The following is a 21499-nucleotide window of genomic DNA, read 5'->3' on the forward strand; positions in this document are numbered from 1 at the left end:
ATATTATGGTTGATCAGGTTTACAAAGCTGTCATCTAGCGACAGACTTTTTACACGATATCGCGGTTTTCGATTCTCATAATCGAATCACAACGTCGATGACAGACATCGAATGCAGTCGTGTTTAAATTATTATGTTATTATATAAAGAATATCTATTACTTTTTGAAATGTAAGTAGTGGACTGTAGGTTATTTACTTAATAGTTACTAAGCAGTTACTTACAACTAAAAGCTATTTATATAATTTATTGTAAAATTATTATTTATTTGAAGAAAAGAAATACCAATGTTTTTTTTATTATTTTTGTTGGAAATACGTGATTTTTTACATCAATAAAAACGTACACTTAATCCAGAAGTCAGAACAAAAAATAAATAAATACAATTTTACTAAGTCAATAAAAAATATGTTTACAGCCAAAGGTATCGGTAAAACGTTTTAGTTTATAACTGAATTCGTTTACGTTACATTTTTGCGTAGAACAAGAAGAAAACCAATTCTGAGGTTTTTATCCACTAAAACGTGGCTAATTTTTATATTCAACGACCATCAATCAAAACCGTACGTTTCAGTTATCGGAGATATTAAGGTTTGAAGTATAAATTGCTCCGGACAATTCGATATTTTTGCACAGGACCTTTTGGTTTCGAGCCCACGAGTCATACGTGTGTTATTGCAAGCGTCGTGTATTATTTGAATAGCGCTCGGTCGCCGGACGGCATTTCGATTTTAATTACTGCCGAGCAAACCGGAATATTTATTATCGTGTGTAGACGTGGATAGCGGATGCGTTTATAACACGGCGCTCTTCCAAAAACAGCGTTTTGTTTTGTGCGCTCAACCCGAAATTACGAACGGTACTGTACACCACGCCACAGTCGGGCAACTGCATATTACATATTATTACAGCGACGTCGAGTATGTCATCCGTCCGTCGAGAGACGTATAGTCGGTGGTGGTGGTGGTGGTGGTGGTGGGGGGGATGTGCGAAGTGTGAGTGTGAGCATAGAGTCAGCTAGGTGTAATCCGTGTTATATATATATACTATATAATATGTACATTCACACACACACACACACATATATATATATATTTGATCTAACGGTGTGTGCACCACAGACTTTTTGGTTTTCTCGTGGCGTCGTTCGCCCGTTTGCAACCCCCGCGCGACTACCTTTGACTTTCGCCCCGAAACCATAATATATTATATTCGCGCGTCCGACAGAGATGGCTACACTGTGCAGTAACATTGTATGTGTACGTGTACTTGTGCGCGCGTGTGTGTGTGTGGAAGGCACAGACGGGAAATCGCAGAAATTCCACATTTCAACGGAACCCGTGAACTGGATCGGGGGGGGGGGGTGAGGTGGCAACGAAAGGTCCAAATTAAACCGCATTCGAGAGAACTTTGTACGGCCCAAACGAAAAACGTCAATTATAACAAAACACTATACACATATATATATATATACCGGCTTTCGAGCTGTTCGGGGTTTTTCTCGTTTTTAATGCTTACGCAATTTGTTTGCCCGGAAAATACCGCCGCGGCGTTGTGTTATTATTATTTTTTTTTTCACCCCCGTGCAAGACGTGTTTGCAGTCGGTCATGAAGTTAGTTTTTTTCTCGTGTGGCAAAGGACACACGAATTTCCTACGGGACGTACGATCGCAATACGCGCGAGCGCGTGTATATATATATATATATATATATAATAGTATACCTTTTTACTGTTTCGAATTATTAAACTCGTTTTCGTGTTGACATTTTTTTCGTTTTTTCGCGGGTTTCCTTTTTAAACGAAACGATCGCCGACTAAAGGTTGGGTATTTAAAAACATACACGTTCCTCGCACGCGTATACACATATCGCACACACGCCAAAGTGCTGTTTTGTTTTTTGTTTTTGTTTTTTTTTTATTCGCCCGATGCGTACAATTACCACGATGTTTATAACAACATTAATATGAACAATTTCCGTAAATGACGTTAGCACGCGACCGAACAAAATTTATAATTATTGCTCTACGTTCGTTATCGTTAATTCCGTGATCGTAATTGTACCGGATTAGGACCAATAACAGGCTTAACAACAGTTTTATTTTCGCGTTTGCATGCGATTCGTTTACTATTATTACACGACAGCTATCATTTTACAGCGAACATATTCGCTTAAAGTTTTCTACCGCTGTGAATTAAAATGGGTATTACGACCAAATCGGTCTTGTTTTTGTTGGTTTTAATTGAAATATGAAAAATAAATGTTAACATATTACTTATACAAACACGATTACCAGCTGATCTGAATGTTCATTTACTCGAATTTAGATTATATGGAAACACATTCAGTCAATGCCGTCCAAACTTGAAATAAACGCGCACGCGTACACTGCAGTATAGGTACTTTACTTATTATTTACTTGTGAGCAAATATTTACATTTGTTTAACGAGGATAATCACTTACGAATCAAAATTTTTAAAAAAAAAACTTTTCTATAGTGTGTAGTACATTTATACCCACTTATTACCCTAAGTCTTAAGTATTAGTCACTGTGTAAAGTGTTATTTTATTGGTTTACTTGAAATAAGAAAAATATATTTAAAATTTTTATTTCTTCTAAAATCTAAAACAATCAATTTAAGGTGATAATATTGGTATATGAAAATATTTCATAAGACGAGTAACGAATATGCCTACACTGTGTATTCAAACGGTTATTTAAGTTGTAAAGTTTTAAGTATTCAAGTTATGTTGAACACTTTCCAGTGTTTCCTTTCTAGTTTTTTTTTCGTTAGGAGGGGGGGATATTTGGGTGCGATCTAAATAGTAAATACACTCTGATAATTGTTATTCTCGTCATGGGTGTTTAAAAACAGTTTTCGGTACATTTCAACAAAATATGGCAAACTCGCGGAAATATTATGCCATTTTGTTTTCTGTTAAATTCGTGCTTAAATGTATTCAAGACTCAAATAACAAGACAAGTACTAAAATTGGCAAAAAAATATCATATCCCCTACGATCGACACCGCGCATGTTCTTGTATTATTCTGAAATTTACATGAGGCATATGTACAATACATATCGTCATTTGCAACCAGTATATTTTAATGTCTCATTCCCAAATGCCACAGATACAATAGCACTCTTATTACGTATCTAGAATATTTTCATGATAGGTTTTGTCACACACACAATATATATTTGTTAGGTACATTTATTTTATACATTTACTATTATATTCAATTTATAGTATTTTATGTGCACACAGATAATATATATTTTTTACAATGATTAACGGTTAGTGATTACTGAATATACACTTTAAAAATAACATGTATATATAAATAAAATCATATAAGTACGTGTATGGTATATAAAATGTATATTTTGTTTAATATTTTTTTGATGTTCGAGCATTTCCTGAAATTAGAAACAACTGAGTACCGATGTTCATAATACTGTGTAATAATATTACGAAAATATAATATAATTTTATTGTTCGACAGTTGTTTATTATATACAATTTTTATATTTAATTTACATCTAAGTTTAATGTGATAAATAAGAATATTCTATCCGTGTTTTATGAATAATACTAAAACAAATGGTATGGTACACTGTGTGATATCCACTAAAATCCCTCCCACAAAAAAAAAAAAAAACATAAATAAATTGTATACACCACTGCAGCAACGCCGCGTGTTTTTAGTCGCGAGTCCACTGGTTAGTATATTATACCATAATTTAGGTAATATTTATTATGGTTACTGAAGTAGGAACGCGACGAGTGCCGTGAATGTGGCTAGCGATATGGACTGTAACAACGACGGACCGACCAAAATTCTCGTGCTCGATGATTCGGCGTTGTCCCCGTGTTTCCGTTCGAATTCAGCTCCAGGTCCCATGTTAGCAGCGTAACTTATTGCGTACGGTATGTAGTTCTGTTCGTAATTTCCGACGAACAGATGAGCCCACGGCCCAGAAGCGAAGACTCCAACGTCTTCACCACCATGAGTCTCCCACGTCAAATTTACCATCGATGGAAATTGGTATTCGGGATTTTCTACAGGAGGTAAACAATTAAAAAAAAAATTATTTTTTTAAACAAGACTTTAAAAAAAAATTGCACAGATTTGTTTTCACGCAAATGGCCTAAAGGATAACATAATTTTTTTATCTGTATGCGTTGAGTAAATTTTACTTTATTCAATTATGGTATCCTTGTCATGATTGTAACTTTTAAATCAGTAGGTAGTGTAAGTCAGGTTGAAAATATTTCACGTTTATATATTAAAACACGGGATTGCGTATTATTCCAATGACGCATTACGGTTTTCAAAGCTTTCAAATAAGGATCCTTTATTAAGCAATGGCGTCCTTCTAAAATCACCTCTTACGAAGATCGAAATGCTAATTTTGGGGTTTCTGCGCAAATGCGTTTGTAGGGGATACCTAATTCCGACGGTGCCAAAACATCATAGGGATTACGCACGTACAAAATACGATTAGAATTAATAAACTTGGGCTAACAGGAAATATTACGTAAAAATACACTCAAATATTATTTACTGCTTATATTATTTGATAAACAATATATCATGACTTCGTATTGCGTGGCAGCCGGAACCAAATTAATGTACACATGTAAGTACGTGTCTATATATTGTGCATGTGTACGCGTTGATTTAACAAGGAATTATTTGTATAAAAACAGCGGATTTAGGATAAAACACCACAGCACAATGACTGCAGGTATATAAAATACAAAGGAGCGACCTAACCATGACAATAATTGTTGTATAATAGTAGACAAAAGCCCCCGGTAATAATAATAATTATTAAGTACAAACGAATTATTATTATATCGCATATATACTCACACACTTGCGTTGTAGTAATAGCACGAGCAATAATATTGTTTTATGTACTTAAGTGAATGTGTGTTGTTGTGTATGTGTGTAATAATAATAATTTGTTTGTGAAACTACCTGCGTTTGATAATACCTACGTACAACTAATATTGGCTTTGAATATTCTTCAACGTCGTTAGTGTAATATAAAGCTGAATAATACAAATATTACGGATACGTGTAAACTGTAAATACCTACGTGTAGTTAAGTGTATTACTATGTACACAATGAAAATTCTAAATACCGGACACCCTGACACTCTCGGTCGCTGAAATGTTGTCCACTATTTAGAGTGTTCAGTCAGTGGACATTTTATTGTTTTTTTACAGTAAATGAACAAACTGCAACCGTGAACAGTTAATTTTTTCTAAATATTATATTTCTTCCACCCATGCCTTTAGCTATTTAAATATTTATGAAGTGCAAAAAAATATATATAAATATTTTTTTATTCACAAAACATATAACGATGAAAACATCTTTGTTTTATCGGTGAAATAACCAGGTGGATTGTTATATATTTCTACTCGTAGTGGTATAATAGTGAATATAAGGACCCTAGTCGGGAAACGTTTAACTTTGACTCATTATTATTATTAATATTAAGTTGCAACTCTGGTGGTGGGAATAACCTGACTTTTAAGAAATATATGATCAATGCGAAAAAAAATTCAAATTTCGAAAACACGTACTTGTATTGTCCTCGCTCAAATTGTACCGTGAACGGGCGGATGGACCGTTGGCATAACTGAGCGTCGAGTACGGCATATTGTCAGTGGAGGCAGTTACCGGGTGTCCCAAAATGTCGCTACCCCGGTGTGGGTAACCATTTATGGTCATGGTGTGTGAATGGTCAGACGTGACAACGATCAGTGTGTCATCCGGAGACGTCAACTCTCTAGCCCGTCCTACAGCCTTCGACAGCATGGCTGCTTCGTCGAGCGCCAACTGTGCCATGTTACTGTGATGAGCCCAGTCGATGAGTCCACCCTCGACGAACAAATAGTAACCAGCATCGCCCTTGGACAGCACCTCGATGGCCTTCTCCGTCATTTCTACAAGCGTGGGTTCCACGGACTTGTTGGCCAACAGGTTGTAAGACATGTGACTGGTAGCAAACAGACCTGTAAACACGTGAAATTTATGTGTGAAATGGGAGGACCGTATATCTAAAAACTTAAAAGACAGGGCTAAAATTATTTTTGTGAAAATACAATTTAAATTTTTTAATGATTTTATTTGCTCACTCCGTTATTTCCCTGTAATACTGAATTTTTCAAATTACAATTTACGTAGTTTTTAAGTTTACTGCTTTAGGACTTTATTTTAAATATGTATATGTTTTATATTTTTAAAAATTGTTTTAAGTCAAAACAAACTACTTTTTTTCAAATGAAAACAAAATGTTTTTTCTATTAATTATTGAGCATATTAAGTAAGTATTTCAAAATATGGTCTTAAAATATAGGAATAATCTTAATGATAATTTTAAAAAATCCATTACTTAAGAAAAATAGTGGGAGTAATCATGTTGGTTGAATTACCGAGTATAACATAATATATGATTTGTTTTCGAAAAAATCTAATTCGAAATACTGTTATACTATTAGAAAATTAAATTAATAATAGCAATACAAATAAGTATATAAAAAAAAAATTGAAATAAAAGCTGATAGACCGTTTCCGCTTAGAACTGTTTTTGGTATGCAAAAATGTATCATCGAATTCTAATTTAATAGTTAATACATCTATTATAGTGAGTAAATACTCGATGACCAGGTAGGTACACTTTAAACCTACAACACAATAGAGCAACTCCTCGGTTTTTATTACTTGTATTTTATATAATATTCGTATAAATCAAACTCGAGTTTACATGTAATTTATAAATGTAATTATAAAAAGTAAGAAAAAAAAAACAATATTGAATAGGTACATTTCTCATTTTCTCGGGAAAAATAATTAAAATAAATCAACTGTAAAAGGCAAAAAATAAAATGGTTTACAACAATAACATTATAATTGTTTTTTTTCTCAAGATTAATAATTATTGATTATATTATATTATATTATATATATATATATATATATATATATATTTTTTTAATAGACATTTCTATAAAAATAAATAAATGAAATCGTATTCCGTGCAAAAATATTTGCATTTTATTTTATCGATGCTTGTTACGCATCATGGATAATTGTTTTTATTATTTCGTATTGTGTAACGTATCGTGACACAAAGCAATTATAAAATAAATAAAATCATGACTTTTAAAGATCGCACTAATATACAGTATCATCAAAATGTCCGAGAAAATAACGTTATATTAATTTATTTAAACAACATAGATTTCTATTGTACACGCTACCCATTAATTTTTACGAGTTCGCGATTATCATATACATTCGATAACATACCATATTATATCATTTAACCCGTTAATATTATCATAACCTTGACAATTTTATTATAATTTAAAGAAGTAACCAGGTACCTATCGTAAAATTTGTTTTTATTGAACCACCAACTATGGGTTTAGAATCGATAGCGTTGGTAGAATACACGCTTAATGGTAACCAAACTCGAAAATGTCTGTTTTAAATTTAATCACGATAAATTGTGACAACGATGTCTGACGTGAATACGTGATTATTCTGGTCTAAAATATCTCATTCGTTCGGTCAAACAAACGGATTTCGCGTATAATAATTTTCCACTGGCCCGTAACGGTAAACGACAAAAAAAAAATCGACTCAAAAGTCTATACACAAATATGCGACGACGGAACTCTCGTTTCCGATTTGGACCACCGCCACGGGAGTATATTCCATCCTCACTACCACCACTTGTACCTACTATAATACATATTATGCGACCCGTGATAGTGGATATACCACCACCGGAACAACCCGAATCCAGCCAACCTAACCCGCGAGCTTATTCGCGACCGACGTTAAATATTATTGCACAGTACAATAATAATTGTTATACGTTTTTTGTCCTCGTCGTACACACTTGTTCCCGTGAACCACCACTTCATATTACTATTATTATTGTAGTGCCGGTGGTGCCCCAACACCTATCCGGTTTTACGACCCACTCGACTGGCTCGACAGCCATTATTGGGGGACCCACGTTCGCTATTGTTATACCGTTATTATAATATATTATATTTTAATTCCGTCACATCAGATCGACCGTAAACAAACAAAAATAATAAACGTCATAATAATATCATTATATTACAGTCGTTATTATTACTATATAATTATTATTATGCATGTCCGGAGTGACGACGGCGAACTACGGTCGGCCGGAACGATAAAATAATAAACACGTCTCTAGCAGGTCTATATAAAAGCCATCATATCGCCCCCGTGTACCGATATAGTATATATATAGTAGTTTTACGTGTAATAAACTGCTTTGTCGTCAGTCCTCTACGTGCAAATAGGTATATTACATTAACATATATGCGTATGTGATGTGTTATGTGTTTGCGCACGTACTTGAGGGTTGACTCGTCCGAACGAGTAGGCACGTCCGGTCCGAGTGACAGTGGAATCAGCAACAGCCGGAAGTATGTACACCTGTTGTTAATGACAATTTTAAAACCACTAGAGCAATGGCATCTACAAGGTAGCCACCCACAATAAAAATAAATTGTACATTCAAGTAGTGTGAAAAAAAATAAAATTACAAATATTTGTGTCTTATGGAATTATGTAATATATTTTCTAAAAAACAAACAGGCTCCGTCCATCGATTTTAAGATAATTTCTAATCAGAAAAATCAAATAATAAACAAATACAATTACCAGTGTAATAATCATTATTATACTTATTATCTTACTATAATAAATATTTTAATGGTTTGTTTCAAGTCGTTTTTAAAATTGTATTATTTATGTCTGAATTGATTATTATCATCATAGTAGCAGTCAATATTTTCGTCAAAAAATAAAATATAGGCAAGTAGTTTTAAAAATTAATAATTAAGCCTTCCCGAAATACTAGCAATGACCGCTGCCGTTAAAACGCCGAAACAACGCTAACCCTCGTTCGTTTTTGACACGAGGAGATAGCAAGTGAAAATAACCACACTCAAACTGTATTGAAAATCACTCCATCCGTTAACGTTGCATCTATTCACCACAAATATTAACTTAAAATTACACCATGAAATGACATTGTATCTCAGGACTACTGTAAACACGTCTACGCGTATTGTATGCGTAAACGCAAACATGAAATCCAACCGGAACTAGATTAAGGTGCATTATAGTAGATCATTATCGCTAGGCAGTGGCGTAGCCATGGGAGCAAGGGGGCAGTGGACCAAGACCCTCCCACATCGTCAGCTATATCAATTTAATATAAAAATGAACAGTTATTGTTAATTGTTGATTATGTTTTTTTTAATATTTTGAGTTTGCCCCTCCACTATTTTAAAATTCTGGATACACCACGGTCCCTAGGGAGCGTTCATTATTTCAGCCCTTGGAAGAAAATTGTTTCTAATAGATATAATAGTGACATTTTTAAATAATAATACTATGAAAAGAAAATCAATATTGCTTTTATGAAAAACGGAAGCGTTCCGAATTTGAGCAGTTTTTAGCGGTTTTACCTAATTGGAAAATCAAAAAGTGATCTTTCTAAAATAGGCGCAATACTTAAATCAAATTTTCTCCCGTAAAAAGCTGCGTGGGCAAGCATATTATGATGAGATTTTCGGATTTATCAAACATATAATATATTTATAGAGAAAATATTTTATGTATATTACAGATAAAATTATTGTTATTTTCGTATTCAACTATCGATTATCATTATGTGAGTTTTAAATTTTAATGTTAGGAAAGTTGTAAGCAGTGGTGGATCTAACCTTTTTTCATGGGAGGTGTTAAGGTTAAGGCCTCGTATCCTGAAGGCAAGGCCTTTTTTTAGTTCTCAAAATAAGTGAGCTTTACAACTTGTAAGAGACGTAAATTACACGCAGACAAAATCAAAAATTTCAAGACAAAAAATACAATAATACATTAAATAAAATCGTGCATTTACGTGGAATTTTGACAGAGTTTTTGTTTCCTTGTGCACATGAAATCATATATAATAATATAATGTACATTTTATATACGCATGTAGTGATCGACCATTAAAAGTCACGAGTTTGAGACACACAGTTATAAATATGTTTCGTATTATCATTGTTAATATTTCTACCCACTTATAATATGATGGTGTAGTAACTGTCTGTACAAAATCAAAAACAACGATAATAAATCATTAAAAAAAAAAAAAAAACCAAATAATATGTTCATAAAACGTGACTTAATCGAGTAAATCGAGTAATCCCATTGGATTATAATATTTTAATACCTACTTTAAAACGAATACTTTTGATTTTTAAATATTATATAAATTAACATAATAACATGCACTGCATCTAGGGGAGTACAACAGTGTGCCTATAGATGAAAACTCACTTATCCCAATTATATACTAAAAATCGTTTTACTTATTCAATGTCCTTTCTTATTTTTATTAGATAATTCACAAAATAAGGAAATAGATATTAATGGTCTGTTACAGTATACCAACAGTACTTCATATTATGTTTATAGTTTATCACTTTTTAAAGCTACCTGGACTTAATTTATGCTAATTTGTATGCCCGGGTTTAGTTATGTGAAGGCCTTTGGACCCATATTCTTTGTTAGTTGTTGTTTAGCAACTATAATACATAACGTTTCATTTTATTTTTAACAAAGTTGTGATACCAAAATTATATTAAAATTATATATTAAAAAAAAATGTTGTACGTTTTTATTTATTATGTTAAAATAACTATGGATATTGTTGTAATCCAAGATAGAAATACGTATTTAATTCACATCTACGTATATTGAATATAAATGAATATGTGTAATAACCAAAAGAATAAATACTCAAATCCGTGATAATTAAATATAATTATTGTTATCTAGTTATGTAAGAACAAAAAATTAATTGGTTATTCATTGGATAATGAGAAAATTAATGATCGCATTTCAAATTTTACTATTAAGTACTTTTGTTTATTTATTTATCTACCACACGAAATACACTATATTATTATTACTAAAAAGTAGGATTTAAAAATTAATAGGAAGAATGTCATATTTTTGTAGAGTAGATATTTTAATATTTTGTATTATAAATCCGACCTATTTTATGTGACTTACATAGTGAGTTATATATAAATGAATATTTTGTGTCTAGCTCATCATATTTTAATTTTTAGATACACTTCTAAGTGTATTACATTTAGATATTTTATGTGATGTTCAATAAACGTACACACAAATTATTGTTGTTATATATGTAAATTTTAAAAAATAAATAACAAATAATAAGTGTTTTAAAATAATTGAAAAAATACATTTTTAATTTGTATACTTAATTCATTATTACTTGAGTATTATTATTATTTTACATTAATAAATTGATATCATATTATAATATAATATCTTAATCATCATTAATTTAATTGACTTAAATATTTGCTTGAATTATAATAATATCGTCAAAAAAGTTTAATGGTATTACAATTTTTCAAAGCTAAAAAGTATTAATATTTACACAAAAATAATAAAAATAAAATAATAATGGTTGTTGTTAAATTTACGCATGAAAGTTCGATAATTATATTTTGATTATTAAGTAATAATAATATTTAGGGTTTCAAATTGCAAATAAACGTAGAACTTTTTATTAAAATAAACCAATTGATATAACAGGTAAACATGAACCTATATATTATTTTTAATCAGTATATAGTATTATATCTATATTATAGAAGTATTCAAATATATAAATTATCGATCACTTCAATTAATTAAACTACAGTTATGCAAGACTACAAATCAAAAAATCAAATCTCTTAAATTTTATTGAAAAATAAAATTGTTATAAAATATTTGAGTTAAAAAGTAACTATATTCGAAATCGTATTATCTATTAAGTATCTATATCTTATTACATTAAATACAATATCCAAATTAAATTGTATTTCGTGAATAATTAAATTATGTGTATGTACATTGTATAGGCATTTATTTGATTTAATAAAATGTATTACATTAACGTGGCAATAGATTGGAATTTTGTACGTTTCGAAAACCCTATTAAAGTAGATTATATTCGTTCTAACGTCCAATGTAATGACACCGAACTTATCAACAAGTTTACTTATTTCAAGTCTATGCTGGCAGTCGTGATGGCCGAAAAACGTATTTTTCTCCACAAAATGAACTTCATAAATTGTTGTAAATGTTGGAGTGAGAATTCGTTTAATAACTTTTTTTTTAACAATTTAAATATCCAACATTTTACATTTTTTAAATACTTATTTATATTAAAATACTGAAACTAAGATGTTAAAGAAACCACACTCCAACTTTAAATATAAGTTCTCAAATTTATTTTGGTTAGAAATATATCGTTTGTACGTTTATTGAAGCCACAGTAATATTAAGTATGCAACAATAAAGAACAATTTAATAAACACAAGACGAAGTGTTTTAAAAAAATGTATACACTTATAAGTTGTTCTACATTTCCTTTAGGTTTCCCATAAAACAACCGTGAAAGTTGTATAAACAATTATTACCTTGCTTAATAAATCATTAATCATCTAACTTTTTTAAAAGAAAAGTTTTTTTTTCATCCTAAAATATTTAGTTATATAACAATAGTATTATAGTATATTATAACAATATCGCGAAACATATCATTTGAATTGATTTATTTATTTATAGATGGCCATCTTTACACTAACGTCTTACGCGTTTTTTAATGTTATACATTCAATTATTTGAGCACGTCTTAAATGATATTTTAGGTATGGAATGTTAAACAAATTTAAGTAAATTTAAAACAATAAAATACTTACCAAGAAGATAATCCGTTTCGCTGGTATTCAGAGATTTCAATTGGGTTCGATCGGTAACATAGGCACTGCTTGCCCCAGAAGTGCGATTTATCTCTAACCATTCTTTAGTTAAATTTCTGCCGTCTTGTCTCTGTCCTTGTTGATCTTTATCAGTGTTGGGTAAAAATTTTTCTCTTCCGCCCCCCATTACTACCTGCAAAAACAGGACATAACAATATCGTTATCGTTTTACAATAGGTTTATTATAACCACCTACACTTAGTATACGATGTTTTCAAGTGAAATCTAAATCGGATTAAATTGTGTACATTGTTTATACACGAGTACGATTATTTTATATGTCTAATATAAAAAATATAAATAAAAGATTAATATTCGCTAATATCACTTAACACTCGTAATATATAATATCTTTCTTATAATCTTTGAATTCGATAGGTCACGTGAAAGTGAATGTAATATTCTTTACAGTAATTTTTAAGTGAATACACTGAAGTATTTTTGAAACTCTTCACCTCCGATTGTTATTAAACGAGTGTACTCTATACAGTGTAATGATAATTCGATAAATTATAAAAAAATTCAAGGGAATGCAATGTAATGTTGTACATAGAAAACCGTGTTAAAAACTACTGTAAATTAAAATGTTATATAACTAATCCGATCGGAGTACCGCCAAGAACCGAATCCTTAAAAACCACTCACGTTCAGGTTTCTGCCCGTATCTCTCTCGATCAGCTGACGAGCGATGTCGGGTGATTTTGTCACACACCATTTTTCGGCCAATTTGTCAGCGACCATGTCCCCGTCGCACTCCCAGTCGCGTTGCGCCACGTTCGCGTAAGCGCCAGCCGGCGTGGCGTGCGTCACTCTCATGTTGGACACCACACCTGTCCTTTTTCCCGCCTGTTGCGCCCACCTCATGCTGGAGACCGCTTGGTTTTCGGGTTCGTTGCTGGCCAAGCAGTCCCGGTTCGACACGGCACCAGACACTCCGATGGTCTCGATGTTGCCCTTCACGCCCATCAGGTACGCTGTGGCCGAGCAAGCCGAGTCGGCCACTTGGCTGTCCACGCAATAGGTCTGCATCAGACAAATGAGCAAAAATCAATTAATAATATTATAAAGTATACCCTCAAGGATTATTGGGTAGTACCAGGCTTCTTAATGGTTTCGGTTATTCAAAATTCAAAATCAAAGTGTTTCGACGGAAAACGATATTGTAGTATGAACTTTAAAATTAAAACCACGCGACTGTATGTAAAAATCTAAAATTAAAACGACATGTTTTCTTTTTTTTTTTTTTGGTCATAAAAGTGTATAATCTATGATTTATCCGTATTTCGTAATAATATATTTCCCATTGTCATTAACTTGGTAACGATATATGACTAAAATATTAAAAAAAAAAACAGTTCTAATCTAGATAGGTAGGCACTATGTGGTTGTTCTAACCGAATGGTCTCCACCTTAAAATTTCTTTTTTATTATAAAAATAATTAAATCAATATTATTGGACATCTATCGACTAGGGAGTAAACTTACTTTCGAAAGACCAGTAAAAGGGAACTTCTCAAACGATAACATTTCATTTTCGCCTGTCTTGTTTTGCTGCTGTCCCATGTAAATTCTGGCTGATGTCAATGTGGCTATGGACATTCCGTCACCAATGAAGAAAATCACGTTCTTGGCTACGCCGTATTTCCGTTCCAAATTCAATTTCTTTTGCAGAAGATCGTTTCCAACATTGTTCCAAAACTGTTTGTCTATAATCATAAATTATACTACAATAAAAACGCAAGCGTTTTAGCGCACTGTCTGAACTTCAAATAACATAAATTATTTACAAGATAAACGTTATCGAGTAGAAAAATATAGATTATTGAAAAAACTTGTAGTAACAACACATTTTGTACTCGAATATCAAAACATAATATACCGATTTAATTTTTTTTAAACAAATAGTATTTATACTAAATCAAAATTGCAGGTAAATTCAAAGTTCGATTTCTCGGAATTTAAAATAAACATGAAAAAAATGTGAACTTTTCACATAAAGGGTGTAGTATGATAAAATGTGAAGTAAAGGAGCTTAAAATTTTTAACTTAACATTACATTTAAATAGGCTTTACATTGTCATAATCATTTTCATAATACCCCCAACCCCTTGTGTTGTTTAAAAATAATTTTAAGTTATCTTGATCATAAAAATTAGCTCATGTGCAATAAACTGCAATTAAAAATTGGTATACAAATGACAGTTAAAATAATAAAACATAATATTTCTATAACGTAATAAATCAAAAAAGTCCTTAATTTTTTTTGATTTTTATCGAAAAATACCTTCAGTAAAATTAATTGTTTTCATATGCCGGTTGGTTCAAAGATAAAAATTAATTACTAGTTTAAATATATATAAAGTTAGAATACAATTTATAAATGATAACAAATCGATCTTCCAAAACTTGCTATAAAAATTGGGTCATTTTCTGATTATCTACTTTGGAATATTATTCTAAGGAATTTAAGCCTCCCTAAAACCTCCTCTGTCCTCGGCCCATTAGTCATCACCCAGGACTATACGTACTAAAAGAAACATTATATCTATAATATAGTTTATAAACTGTGGATAACACGATTTAAATCTGAATTGATTTACTATTTTAACGTCCTCCCCTAGAAACGCAATTTAAAATAAAAGCGTCGAAATTGGTGAAATGCACTTATGATATACGTTACGTTTTTTTTTTGTACTTACCATTTTCACCGGAATTAATGTTGTTTTTGCTCGCTTGTTTTCTAGCAGCGATGTTTTCAACATTGTTGTCGGTGTGCCCTGTAATCAATCGAAAACGCTGATTACAATATTATTGCGTAAAAAAATATTAAACGCTTATCGCAACAAACGCCATTTTTAAAATCGAATAAAAATTTGAGCGATTTTATTTTGATTTTTGCTATTCCAAACGTGATATACTATATGAGAAGGAAAAAATTACACTGTTGTCTATAATGTACGTTTAACAGCACATATTATATACATTATATATATATATTATATTGTCTGTCGTGGCCCGTTAATATTATAACTAGTAAAAATGTAACTTAACTAGTTAATTATTTTTTTAATTAACTTAAGAATTTAATTAGTTCTATATAAACTGTTGGAATAACAGATTTTTCAATCAATTTAAAAATAATCCATCAAATTAAAATTAAAAATATTTTTTAAATTGGTTCTAATAATTTTATACATTAATAACCCATTGTATACAAAGTTTTAAATAAAAATAAACTAATACTATAATAATGGTAAAATAATTTAATTTATTTTTCTTAATAAAATGATATTATTCATAGAAATATACATCAAGTATACATACACACATCGAAAAAATAAAATTACGAACCAAATTTAACAAATTAAAAAAAAATCACTTTAAAATAAAATTATATAAATATAGACGTGTCAAATATTATGAAACATTGTTGATAACTAAAATAGACTAAATTGCGTTGACAAAAAACGAAGATAAATAAGACAAAAATTTATAATTTTAGAAATTTGTAAGAACACTGTTTAGACACTAATTAAAAAAGTCCATATTAAGCAGTTTTTTTATTTATTTTCTTTAAACTTGACAGTTTAAAATATATTTTACTATTATATGTGTTAACTGTTAACTTTTAACTTAAACATATTTTGTTTATTTAATGATTTAACTTAAATTAATTATTTTCTTGACTTTCCCATTTTTGATAATAGTAATTAATAATAATATTTTGTTCATAATAATACCATAATAACGTTATTTATGTAGTTATCTACTGTGGCACGTAACGTGTACTTACGTATTTCGATACCATTTGTGGTGGCACCCAAAAGCAACGTGATCGCGATCAACAGCGCGAAAGCGCACGGAACACCGTATGGTTGCATTGCACACGTTTAGTACAAAAACACGAGTTCTGGTTATAGTGGTGAGCGGGACCAGTATTTTATACTCGAAAGTCGAAATTAAATCACTGTAAAAAACTTATCAGCTTTATTCCCTATGCACTTGCAAAACGTTGTGAAATCGGGTGTCGGGTATATATAAGTGGTTCGTGCTATATGACATGACATTATTATCTTCATCAAATATTCCCATTAATTCTGTATATATATTGTTCGCGTACAACTTCACTGGTTTAACGACGCCACACAAGGCCTGTATAATGTACAATCTATTTAATAAATTTTAAGAGGACCGTTGTTTTTTTTCTATGTGAACAACTGTCCATTTCTATACAGACAGTGTATAATACGAGTAATTATCATAATTTTTTTCTTAAACAGCCTAAGGGATCGAAATCCAATACTGTAATACTCACAAAATCGTTTGCTTAATCACATTTTTTTTTCTTGGTCTTAGTGTTATTCCGCGTAAACATGCACTTGAACGTGCGAGTGTTTGTTCGATCGTACTATGTTCGTTCAGTGGGTACCTATAGGTACGTAATATTTATATTATATATTATGTGTTGTACTATCTCAAGTGTAACAAAAGTGACAGGTATTATATAATTATATTAATGATTGTAAGCATAATATACACACATATTATTTGTCGTCAGTGACGTATTTAGGATTTTTTTTTCGGATGGTGGGAATGAGTGTATACATTTTTTCAGCGCTCACTGATTCGAGGAAATTTCGCACCACTACATCTCAATTTACCTTAAAATTGTGATTACTTAATAACGGTACTTTCCATTATCGCACAAATATATTGTATATCTCGTATACCGCGTATTTACTATTTAAATTTAATGGTTGATTATCTACTACGAGTACACAAATTCAATAAATCTCGTAGTCTGTATAAATAATATAAATAAAAATAATTTTATTCAAATTATAATTGCTTGTGTTTATTAAATATTCTAAAATATAAAGTAACAACATTAAAAAAAAAAAAAAAAATTCGTCAATTATCGGTGTCGCTTGAAATTATTCTCGTTCTTTCATATTTTTTTTTCATTAGTTTTTATCCGTTTTTAAAAAGGGCAGGAATATATTGTTTTATTACTAAGAATTTTTGACCAAGTACTAACTAGATTCAATAAGACAGTAAAAGCACGATTTCAACTGTAAAAATATTTTTTAGGAATGCAAAAAGTACAATTTTTATTCAAAAATAATATATTATTCTCCTCTAAATATTAAAATTATTATAAATTAATATTTTAAAATAAAATTATAATATAATAATATTATATATTATATTATTTTATTACTAAAATTATTCTATTATCTTATACTATAATATAAGTATACATAAATACACGATAATTATATATTATATTTTTATAAAATTAATATTTTACTGTATTTTATCAAAAAGGTTTTTTCGTATAGTGTATATCATATTTAATATTCACAAATAAAATAATTGTCAACCTTGGATTATAAGCGACTGTTATTGAAAACTTAAATTTGTCAGATGTCTATCCTAGATAAATTGAATTATTAAACTTAAGTTTATCAGACTAGCATATGCTATTCACTTATTGAACATTATTATAACACACGATTACTTTGTACTGATTATAAATTTCTTAAGTGATTATAGGTTTAAAATTGAATATACAATTTTAATTCGAAAAAGATGCATGGACCAAAGTACTGTATTTATTTGACCCGTTTATCGAATTTACAACCAACTCAGCGAATTTGACACACACGTTTTGAACGATCATGTTCTACATTATATGAAATGTGTGCTGCAAAATAGATCAATCACATGCATGTACAATAAGCATAATTATTAACAGTAAATAGATTGGCCTTTTTTCCTGCTACATATTACTATGTGAGTTATATCGTATAAATTTTGTAACTTAATAAAAATTAAAAATACATTATAATATTATGATTTAGTTATTGTCTTGTAAAACGTCATTTTATAATATTAAATACTAACATTTTAATCTGTCTAATTAATTTTTTTTCAAGATATCAGCACTCTCTAAACTAATCTTTTCACTGGTTATGGAAAACTCGCAAATATAGTAAGAACAAAATATTAAGATGCAAGTAATCTATAAAGTGATTTCAATAACATTAATAAAAGATCAATTAATAACTGCCAAAAATTAAACACTGATAAATGGCAATTTTTGCACTACATCTTAATATCTATTGTCTGATTTTGAAGATATCAATAATATAATATACAATTCTAATTAGAATCGAAGTTAATTTTCACCAATTTTACTAAAATTATCATCAATACCAGTAATGGGCAACATAATATGATTTATTAAAATAATACGTCATTTATTCGTTGATAGCATTAATACTGTTAATACTTCTCATCCATTTTCCCTAAACTCTTATATCCCCGTTTTATTTGGATTAATAATACATTATAAATGTAAGAAAAATCCATACTTATAATCAGTAAAAAATTAAAATTTAAAATTTTCAGGTTCATTCATAGGTCATACAAAAATGTATTTAATTTTCTTAATTTATTTCCATAATATATTATAGTGATATGTTATCGATTATCCTGAAACCCTTTTTCTTATCTGTTTAAAAATGTACAAGCTATCCAAAACGTGTTTACCTAATGTTTTCCTATTAAAACTGAATTATAAACTGTTTTGGTAATCTTATAATTATTTTCAGCAATACATTTTATTTTGATTATTTAAGCCAATCTTAATATACATGTAGAAAATAATTAGGGTTTATTTAATATCTTTTATAACATTATATTAGTGTATTTCTATTAAATATAATATTTTATTTGTTATTGTGTATTTACTACTACTTTTTAACGCTTAAAAGGACACTATTATAAGAATTATTGCCTGTATACTTGAATAAATAAATAATATATTATTTTTGATTAGAAGAGAAAATATCCTTGTTAAATTTAACCTTAAACTGACTTAATATTTTATATGACCAAAATTATTTCTTCATTTTCTAATTAAAACCTGTTAACTGTATTAATCAACACACTATAGCGATTTATTTTCAAATCTTACATTTGTGTAACTATGCAATCAATTCGGATACTGTTTATATTGTCCTTTTTGTATAATAGTATAATAGTTGTATCATTATCACGCGAGTTGTTGTTGACTCCCATGTAAAACCACTTCGAAAAACATTGTTTGAGTCGTGGTAAACACTTTAATCCGATGTGTTCTTGTAAATCCACTTTGGTGTCCATATTTAAGATTAAATACCTATTTATCACGCAATAATCCAACGTGACAAATTCAAGAAAGCAAGACGGTTTTAATATGAAATTAATATATTGCTTACGTATACATGATGTTTTTATTTACACTCATAATCTTTAATTTTCAAGCGTTATTACGAATATGAAGACACTTTAACCCCGCCCCCCTTGTCCGACCAGCATATTACATAGAAAATGTATGTGAGTTTTAACATATAAAACGATAGCTTTGGATACTAATAAGTAATTGGATGGGTTAGCCGATCGTTTAACGTGTCTACAATCTCCACTGCAGGTATACAAAGGGGTAAAGTATAGAGGTCAAAAGCACATTTCTATGAAATGCACGATGAAACGACAAACGCGTGCGTAGTAATAATAATACATTTAAAATAGTATAATAATAATTCGTTTAAAAATCGTCATCGTTATCGTCGCAAAGACATTTTACGCATGTACAAATATTGTTACACGAAAATAAAACATCGTTCGAGACGTTTAACTTAACGACAGAACGCAATCCGTAATCATATAGTTTTTTTTTTTTTTTTTTTAATAACGTTTAAACGTTTTACCCTAAGTCCTTAAAACACCGGCGCCGTCGTTTTTACATAAATCATCGCATGACAATGTCCCTCCACCCTCGCCCCTCAGAGGTTCATCATAAATATTATACGTATTCATTATTTTATTCGCTATTCACGTACATGTACGGTCTCGAATTACCGAAAACCGTACTCGACACAAACAGATATAATAATATATTACGACTCGTCACGCTAGGCACGGGGGGCTCCCGGTTTTCCGTTGTCGTTTACCAACGATAATTTAAATGCTCCGATGTGCGCTGCATATTATATATATAAAAAAAAAATAACAATAATAATGTTTTTGTCTTTTTCGTCGGTATACCCACGAACCGTAAAACATAATACTGTTTATAAAATAATAATAATAATAATAATACGCAGCATTAGCAGTGTTTGATGGTCTAACGTCATTATATTGTAATAATAATGGTATTATTATTTGGCGACGCTTAGATCGAATTACTGAAAATATTACTATGTACATTCACAATATAATAGTATAATAATAAACCAGATGTTTACAAATCTTATCGAAAAACGTATTACCTACCTACGTTATTATATTATACGTACCTCGCAGGCGCAACAGTTTAATACTCATGATTTGTAAATCTTTCACAAATCCACGAGTATCACGGTGAAAAAATTTAAACAATGCATTTATTACGATGATATTTGTTTACAATTAACAAATTTCAAGATATATTTTTGTAAAAAATCTATAATTTAAAAAAATATTTTATACATAATTTACAATTTGATTCGTAACTAAGGTATAATATGTAAGTACATATTATAAAATAATAAATAAT

The 21499-nt window shown here is 30.0% G+C and overlaps 2 protein-coding genes across 4 annotated transcripts in view; one reads left to right on the forward strand and one right to left on the reverse strand.

Annotated features, from left to right (window-relative positions):
- The window catches only part of LOC113550676 (lachesin-like), a 181233-nt gene that overhangs the window by 77165 nt on the left and 82569 nt on the right, over nt 1-21499 (forward strand). The window lies entirely within an intron of this gene.
- Nucleotides 3495-16906, reverse strand: LOC113550672 (alkaline phosphatase-like). The gene is made up of 7 exons (XM_026952651.1): nt 16709-16906; nt 15615-15692; nt 14401-14621; nt 13561-13938; nt 12856-13048; nt 5608-6039; nt 3495-4067 (listed from the first exon to the last, which is right to left on the reverse strand). The coding sequence occupies exons 1-7, from the start codon at nt 16794-16796 to the stop codon at nt 3769-3771; spliced, it is 1689 nt and encodes a 562-aa protein (XP_026808452.1). The 5' UTR covers nt 16797-16906; the 3' UTR covers nt 3495-3768.

The sequence above is a fragment of the Rhopalosiphum maidis genome, chromosome 1 (assembly GCF_003676215.2).
Source record: "Rhopalosiphum maidis isolate BTI-1 chromosome 1, ASM367621v3, whole genome shotgun sequence".
NCBI lineage: Eukaryota > Metazoa > Arthropoda > Insecta > Hemiptera > Aphididae > Rhopalosiphum > Rhopalosiphum maidis.